Source organism: Chiloscyllium plagiosum, chromosome 10 (assembly GCF_004010195.1).
Source record: "Chiloscyllium plagiosum isolate BGI_BamShark_2017 chromosome 10, ASM401019v2, whole genome shotgun sequence".
Lineage (NCBI taxonomy): Eukaryota > Metazoa > Chordata > Chondrichthyes > Orectolobiformes > Hemiscylliidae > Chiloscyllium > Chiloscyllium plagiosum.
Genome location: NC_057719.1, coordinates 86,053,672 through 86,062,787, shown reverse-complemented (window position 1 = coordinate 86,062,787; position 9,116 = coordinate 86,053,672). Strand labels below are relative to the sequence as shown.

The 9,116-nt window shown below is 38.9% G+C and overlaps 1 protein-coding gene across 17 annotated transcripts in view; it reads left to right on the top strand.

Annotated features, from left to right (window-relative positions):
• The window catches only part of capn3a (calpain 3a, (p94)), a 148,203-nt gene extending 141,661 nt beyond the window's left edge, over positions 1 to 6,542 (top strand). For all 17 annotated transcript variants that reach the window (XM_043698282.1, XM_043698281.1, XM_043698276.1 and 14 more), the window contains 2 exons: positions 2,008 to 2,066; positions 6,250 to 6,542. In XM_043698282.1, the coding sequence (XP_043554217.1) occupies positions 2,008 to 2,066; positions 6,250 to 6,276 (86 nt within the window). In that variant the 3' untranslated portion in view covers positions 6,277 to 6,542. The remainder of the gene's footprint in view (positions 1 to 2,007; positions 2,067 to 6,249) is intronic.
• The last annotated feature ends 2,574 nt before the right edge of the window (positions 6,543 to 9,116 follow it).

Below are 9,116 nucleotides of genomic sequence, written 5' to 3'. Positions count from 1 at the left end.
GAGGCGGTGGATGGGAGATCCCCCGAGGTGATGAGGTTATGGACGGTCATCACCCTCACCTTGACCTCTTTCCACCTATCACATTTCCGACGCCCCTCCCCCAAGTCCCTCCTCCCTACCTTTTATCTTAGCCTGCTGGACAAACTTTCCTCATTCCTGAAGAAGGGCTTATGCCCGAAACGTCGATTCTCCTGTCCCATGGATGCTGCCTGACCTGCTGCGATTTTCCAGCAACACATTTCCAGCTCTGATCTCCAGCATCTACAGACCTCACTTTCTCCTGGTTCTAAAACATAAAGGCCAAGATTGGTTCCCTTTTTAGCGTCTGGATTATTACTTTGTGATATTATCAAATAGGGTCTGTAAGAGATGCTTGAGGCTAAGTGGAAGTAGAGAATATCTGATAGTTACATGTTACTTAAAAGTAAATTGGCGAGAACTTGACCGTAGGGGAAACAGTAGTGTTGGTGGTGCGTGAGCTAAATAAATCTGACCAGAAAAGCATATGACAGAACTCTGACTAATCAATATTTTAAACTTTGATGTTTAACACTGCATTCTCAAAATTATTGGGCTTAGCCAATGTTAAAATCAGTTTATGTCTTATGTTGTTTCTTAAGAAAAGGCACTGTCTTTATTTATGATTTGAATGAAGGAATCAAAAGTATGCTAGCTAAATAAACTAATGACACAAATATAGGTAGCTGAGTTTTGAAGATAATATAAGGAGTCTACAAAAGGGATGTAGATAGGTTAAGTGAGTGGACAAAGATCTGGCAAATGGAGTACAATGTTGGAAAGTATGAAATTATTCATTTTGACAGAAAAATTAAAAAAGCACAATATAATCTAAATGGTGGGAAGTTGCAGAGTTCTGAGATGCAGAAATGATTTGGAGACGCCGGTGTTGGACTGGGGTGTACAAAGTTAAAAATCACACAACACCAGGTTATAGTCCAACAGGTTTATTTGGAAGCACTAGCTTTCGGAGCGCTGCTCCTTCATCAGATGGTTGTGGAAAATAAGATTGTAAGACACAGAATTTATAGCAGAAGTTTACAGTGGATGTAACTGAAATTATATATTGCAAAAGACCTGAATCGTTTGTTAAGTCTCTCACCTTTTAGTTGGTTTCAATTCTTTCATATGTATAAGATGAGAAACTTAACAAACAATCCAAGTCTTTTTCAATATATAATTACATAACACTGTAAACTTCTGCTATAAATTCTGTGTCTTACAATCTTATTTTCCACAACCATCTGATGAAGGAGCAGCGCTCTGAAAGCTAGTGCTTCCAAATAAACCTGTTGGACTATAACCTGGTGTTGTGTAAGATGCAGAAAGATCTGGATTCATTAGTATATGAATCATTAATAGAATGTTATGGTTTATTGCGAGGGGAATTGAATGCAAGAGTATGAAGGTTATGCTTTATTTATAGAGGTCATTGGTGAGACCGCAACTAGAGTACTGTCCCATCATACTTACAGAAGGACATTAATGCATTCAAAGCAGTTCAGAGAATATTACTACACTAATACCTGGAATGAGTGGATTACCTTGTGAGAAAAAACTAGTCGGTCTATGCCTGTATCCTCTGGAATTTACAAGAGTCAGAAGTGACTGAATTGAAACATATAAGATCCTGAGGGGATATAACTGGGAGGATATTGAAAGGTTGTTTCGTCTTGTGGGAGAATCTAGAGCTAAGTGTCATAGTATAAAAATAAGGGGTTGACCATTTAAATCAGAAATGAGGAAGCATTTTTTCTCGTGAAAGGTTTCTCTGGATACAGAATCTTTAAATATTTTGAAGGCAGAGGTAGATAGAATCTTGATTGCTAATAGGATGACAGATTATCAAGGGGATGTACAGAAATGTAGAGTTGAGGTTAAAACCATAATCTTATCAAATGGTGAAACCAGCAAGAAGGGCCATGTTGCCAACAGTTCTTCCTCATTTATATGTTTGTATGTGTTCATTGACTCCTTTTTGTTCTTCAGGAGCCTTTCATGCCTTTGATAAAGATGGAGATGGAATCATTAAACTCAGTGTTCTGGAGGTAGGTGCAACTCGGATGACAAGTATATTTCTCTATCAAGTCACCAAAGACACAAAGATACTGTGGCTTTCTAGGGCATTTTAAATCCTGACCTATGCATCCTTGGATATTCATTTTTCAAGATTTTTAAGATATTATGCACTGCCTTCATTTCCCTTTCATAATTATATGGTGTGTGGATGACACCTGCAAGTAGTATGATATTGCCATGTTTGCAAACTGACAATGGCTGATACTTGAATATTTAAGAGAATTTGACGTTTTGGAAGGACAGCAAAGATTGAAGTTATGGACCAGGCCAGAACCCCCTCAAAATAATTTTGAGCATACACTTTATTTTTATCTTATTTTAAAGACAGACGTGAAGTGGGTATTTTAGGTGTGATGCAACTGGTCAAACCACTTGACTTTAAGCAAAACAGAATTTATTTAAACACTACCGTTGAAACACGAACAAAATAAAGCAGAATTTAGAGCAACTTAACTAATTAACTATTCCAATATAGTAACATTCCATAAACACACCCCTTGCCAAAAATTTAAATTCAAACACAGATTCTTAAAGGCAGAAGGGAACAACACCCAGAGAGAGATTTTAGAGGAATCATGTACTAAAGCTTGCAACATTTCTGGACTCTAATATCTTGTGACTGCTGCAGCTAAAAAAAATCTAGAGAAAAACTGAAGTGGGAGAACTGGCCACTCTCCTTCCATTGTTAAACTGTTAAACTCCCGCTACTCCTTGGCACCTCTGCCTTTATGACCTCTTCAAAAAAAAGGACAAAATAATCTTTTTAAAGTGACAGCATCATCATGGTGGAGTAAGCCTATTAACGAGTACAGCAGAGAGCAATGACTTTGGTTTGGAGTACAGGTCGTCCGCTATAACATGCGTTTCGTTAACTCAAATTTGCTGTATTGTGATGATGAATTGGGGACATTGTTTTAAAGTGCAAACTTTTAAAACGTGTTGGCTGTAACACGATTACATTGTCAACACTTTAAGTGCTCTTTCTAAAGCAAGACTTTTCTGTTATGCAGGATTGCACAACAACGCAATCATCATGTTACAGAAGAACTGTCTCTATCACAATGTACAATCAGTTTCGGTGGATAGAAGAAATAGTGAAGGACAAAAGTAATGGATGAAAGTAGCTTATCCTGACAACAATTATACTCTAGGGCAAAGTATGATTCAAGAAATAATAGGGCTTGGAAGAAGGAATTGTCATGCTGATGGGCAATTTTACTTTTCATGATTGGATAAATCAATTTGCAAAGAAGTGCCTGAAGGAACACCTCATTTGGGACAGTTCTTAGCACAAATTCTTGTGAAACTTGAAATAAATATTTGTATCTGGCTTCACAGTAGAAGATACGAGAAACATTCTAAAATTAGTAGAAAATAAAGTGGGAAAAGGGAAATAAACACAATTACTAGAGCAAACCTGATTGGCTAACTAATGGGATTAAAGGCTGACAAAGCCCTTGGACCTGGTGATTTGCATTTTAGTGTTTGTAACTACATGGCTGCAGAGACAGTAGCTGCATTTTTTATAATCATTCAAAATTCCCCATGTTCTGGAAAAGTCCTAGCTGGTTGGAACACTATTTAAGAAAGGAGGGAATAGTAAACAACAAACTAAAGCTCATTAGCCTAATATCTATCATTGGCAAAATGCTAGAATTCATTAATAAGGGTGGAACAGCAGGACAATTAGAATATCATAATACAATCAGGCTGCATCACTGTGGTTTTGTGAGAGGGACATTATAAGGTGGATTAAGGGGAAACCAGTGTATGGAGTGTATTTGGGTTTCCCAAAGGTATTCAGTAAGGGGTCACACAAGAGGTTACTGCAGAAGCTGGAGGCTCACAGTATTGGGGTGATATATCAGCATGGATGAAGGATAACCAATAGGAAATGGGCACTCAAGACAAGTGGATCATTTTCAGGTGCACAAAATATAATGACTACTTACAGTTTATATGAATGTCATGAATGTAGGCTTGAATCTTATCACAATAACATTTGCTGACAATGCAAAGATAAGTAGGAGAATTGTGAAGAGGATATAAAGTGATTGCAAAGGGATATAGATAAATGTGAAGTTGTCTACTTTGGCAGGAGGATTAGAAAACAGAATTTTTTAAAATGAGAAGAGAATGCAAAATGATATATACCGAAGGATTCATATATTTGCATACATGAATCACAAAATGCCAATATGCAGACACAGCAAGTAATTAGGAAATGCAGTTTTGGCCTTCATTATAAGGAGGATAGAATATAAAAGTAAGGAAACCTTCCTACAGTTGCACAGTACAGCGAGACCACACCTATAGTGTTATGTGCCATTTTGGTGTGCTTATTTGAGGAGCAATGTAGTTGCATTAGAAGCAGTTCAGAGAGGGTTCACTGCATCCCTCAAATAAAAGGGCTGTTTTGTGATGAAAAGGCTAAGGTTAGTAGGTTGGATCCATATACATTGGCATTAAGAAGAATGAGAGCTAATCTTATTAAAATATATACAATTCTGAGAGGGGTTGGCTGGGTAAGTCCTGGGACAAGGTTTCTCTACAAGGGGAAATGTAGAGTTACGAATGCAGTTTCAAAATAAGACATTTCCCATTTAAGATGATGAGAATAAATTTCTTCTGTCAGAGGATGGTTGGCATTTGGACTTCTGTTCCTCAAAGAGCAAGAAGATTGGATCATTTATGCTATTCAGTGCTGAGCTAGAAAGATTATTGGTCAACCATGGATTCCAGTGTTATGGGGGACTTGCAGGAAATAGCAGTTATGATGATAATCAAACCCCTCATGTATTTTTGAATGGCAGTGCAGGCCCAAAGGGCTGAATAACTAACAGCTGCTCCTATTTCTCATTAACTTATGATCACAGCAGCACTGAAGCCCATTGCACATACAATCCATGTCTGGGAACAGCATGAATTTTGCAGATCTCTTTCACCAGTTCCCCTTATCTATTAGAATCATGGAATCATAGAACCCTATGGGCGGCACGGTGGCACAGTGGTTAGCACTGCTGCCTCACAGCGCCAGAGACCCGGGTTCAATTCCCGCCTCAGGCACATTCTCCCCGTGTCTGCGTGGGTTTCCTCTGGGTGCTCCGGTTTCCTCCCACAGTCACAAAGATGTGCAGGTCAGGTGAATTGGCCATGCTAAATTGTCCGTAGTGTTAGGTAAGGGGTAAATGTAGGGGTATGGGTGGTTTGCGCTTCGGCGGGTCGGTGTGGACTTGTTGGGCCGAAGGGCCTGTTTCCACACTGTAAAGTAATGTAATGTAATGTAATCCTACTGTGAGGAAGGAGGTTGTTCAGCCCATCAAGTCTGCACCAACCCTCTGAAGAGCCAGATTCCTACCGTATCCCATAACCCCACATTTAGTACAGCTGATCCATCTAGCCTATAAATCTCTGAACACTACGGACAATTTCAGTATAGCCAATCCACCTAATCTGCACATCTTTGGACTGTGGGAGGAAACTGGATCACCTGGAGGAAACCCATCCAGACATGGGAGAATGTGCAAACTCCACACAGTTGCCCAAGGCTGGAATCGAACCTAGGCCCCTACCGCTATGAGGTAGCAGTACTAATCACTGAGCCACCGTGTCGCAATTAGTACTGTTATTCTGGCATGTCAGTTTTAACATTAGGGAGGTGGTGACTCAGCCTTAGTCTGCAGGTGTCATTCTGTATTGAAATCAGTGTAGTGGGTGGGAATCCAACTGATAGTGCGGGTTGTTAAAATTTCTCTCCTTAGTGTGTCAAATAGTTCACACTGCTGCTGGTGCGAGGGTTGTGAAATGTGACTGGCTACTTAACGGGGTTGATTTAAATGGATTAGGATAAGGGGTACTGATTCTTTGAATGTTAAGAAGAAACTCCATTAAAAATGTTTTGGTGAATCTTTCTGATGGATTAACTGATTAGTTATCTTCTTTGATTTGTTATTTTACCATGAGATACATCTTAGAAAGCTCTACTTAATGGTTTTGGTATATTGAATATTTTTCATTGCAGGGTGAAGGTTGGATGGTGCAAATGAAGTGTTCTTCTCTGCCTTTCCTCATATTCTTATGTGTTGTTTTCAGTTGAGCACTCTGCATTCCATACAGCTGGGATTAATGTTTATTCTGTCCTTATTTCCACAGTGGCTGCAACTCACCTTATATGCTTAAACGTCTCAGGACGTCTGGTGGCTTACATGCCTGGCTATTACCTCAAGCTCAACACCGAAACCTCAACAGTAGAATATGCAAAGCCAGTCTCTTCTATACCTGATGACATTCAATGATGCTTCAGGAATCTGGGTGGAAACTAGCCTGTTATTTATTGTTAGATCAGCATGTCTTACTGCAACTTTGTGAATCTTTGCTAGGATGAGAATACAAGTTTTCTTTATCTCTCTTGTATGATTTTACAATAAAACCCCCACTCTAGCCTATTTTTCCAGTGATCTGGTAGGTAGACACATTGCCTGGTTAACATTGAGTAGAAGATTCCATCTTCACTGTTTGGTTTGTGACTGTCACTGGTTTCAGTATCCCAGAGAAGGGAAATGACGTCCACAGTTTCATTCAGTTGGCACTGCTTCATCAATAGTGTTTGAAAGATAAACATGGAAAGAAGGTTATCTAATTTTATCAATTGGATCAATGGACTGAAGAGTGGCAGACGGAGTTTAATTTGGATAAATGTGATGCATTGCATTTTGGTAATAAAAATAAGGATAGGGTTATACAATTAATGATGGGGCCCTGAGTAGTGTTGTAGAAGTAGAGTGTCATGGGGTTCAGGTACATAATTCTTTGAAATTTGCATCACAGGTAGACAGGATGGTTAAAAAGGCATGCTTGCTGTCATTGTTCAGAGTAAAGGTGTTAGGACTTTGGTGAGGCCTCTCCTAGACTATTGGGTACCATTCTGTCACTCTGTTACAGGAAGATATTAAACCAGAGAGGGTTCAGTAAATATTTACCAGGATGTTGCCAGGAATGGAGGGTTTGAGATATAAAAATAGACAGGAAAGGCTGGGACATCTTTCACTGGAGCATAGGAGATTGAGGGGTAACCTTATTGAGGTTTACAAAATCATGAGAGCATAGATAAGGTGAATGATGAAGGTCTTTTCTCTAGGATGGGGAGTTCAATACTAGGGGGCATGTTTTAAGGTGAGAGATGAGAAACTTAAAAAGGAGCAACTTTTTTACAATGAACTGCCAGATAAGGTGGGTGCAGGTAGAGTTACAACATTTAAAAGGTATTTGGATAAGTACATGAATAGGAAAAGCTTGGATGGATATGGGCCAAATGAAGGCAAGTGGCACTAGTTTTGTTTGGGAACATGGTCAGCATGGACTGGTTAGACCGGAAGGTCTGTTTCTGTGTTTTATGACTCTGCAGCTGAATAACTAGATACTCGAGAATGCTTGAGGGAGCATTAACTAAATTATTTGCAAGCTTCTATGTACATTTATTATCCAGCAGACAAATAATCAACAATTTCGCCCTTCTACTTTACCCCCAATATGTGCCTATTACAGGATCAGGTTCAGCGAGGTTAGTACTGACAGTGGATTGCAAATAATGATAGCCCCGCACCAAACTATTCTCTGAACTGATACTGTGAGTGGCCCAACTTTGTACACCTGCTTAGTAGTTCAAGAAGAAGGCCCACTACCTTTTCAGGTTAACTCATTCTTTTGCAGCCAGGAACAGCTTCTCTCTATCTACCTATCCAACCCAATCATGATTTTGAAAATTTAGATTGTAATATTTTAGCCTATTTCTGTCCAAGGAGAACAATCCCAACTTCTTCAATCAATTCTCATAACAGAAATTTCTCAATCCTGGAACCATTCTTATAAATTACTTCTGTATTCTTTCCAGTGCATTCTCATCTTTCCCATAATGTGGTGGCCAGAACTGTACACAGTACACCCTCTGATGTCTAACAAGTACCTTGCACAAGTCAGCATCATCTCCTTGCTCTTGTATTCTATGCCCCTATTAATAAAATTGGGACCTCTGTATACTTTATGAAGTGCTCTCTACCTGTCCTGCCATCTTCAATGATCTGTGTACATATATACCTAGGCCCCTTGGTCCATCACCCCCTTTAGAATTGTATTTTATATTGTCTTTTAATGTTCTTCTCACCAAAGTGCATCATATGATATTTCTCTACATTGAACCTTATCTGCCACCTATCTACCCACTCCATAATTTTGTCAATTTTTTGGGGGGTTTCATACATTGTTCTCCTCACAGCTTACAATTTGTTCAAATGCCATATACAAACTTTGCAAATGTCCTATGTATACCATGATTCAGATCATATATATGGCAATACAAGGAACTGAGGAACTCTACTATAAACTTTCCTCCAATCTGAAAAATACCCATTGACTTTTACTCTGTGTTTCCTATCAATCACTCAATTTTGTATCCATTTTGCTACTGTCTGTTTTATACTATGACCTACGATGTTCCTCACAAGCCTGTTGTGTGACACCATATCAAAACTTCTGGAAGTCTATGTATGTCACATTAACAGCGTTACTCTCATCGATCCTTTATGTTACCTCTTCAAAAAATTCCAGCAAGTTAATTAAACACAATTTCCCCTTTAGAAGCCTGTACTGATTTTTCCTATTCAACCCACCTTTTTCCATGTGATTACTGAATAATTATTTCTGGAGGTTTTCCCTACCACTTTAGTTAAACTAACCAGTCTGTAATTGCTGTAATTGTAATTGTTGTAATTGTAATTGTTACAGTTTTTCTTGAACAAGGCTGTAATGTTTGCAATCATCTAGTCTTTCGGCACCTTCCCTGAGCCGAGGAAAGCTGAAAGGTTATGGTCAGTGTCCCCACAATTTCTACTCTCACTTCCTTCTAAATTCTTAGATATATCTCATCTGGTCCCATTGCCTTGTCAACTTTAAGTACCTTTCTTTATTAATTTTATCTCTTCTAGTAAGAGTTTCTTCTTCTGTCATCATGGCCTGGGCAGCAT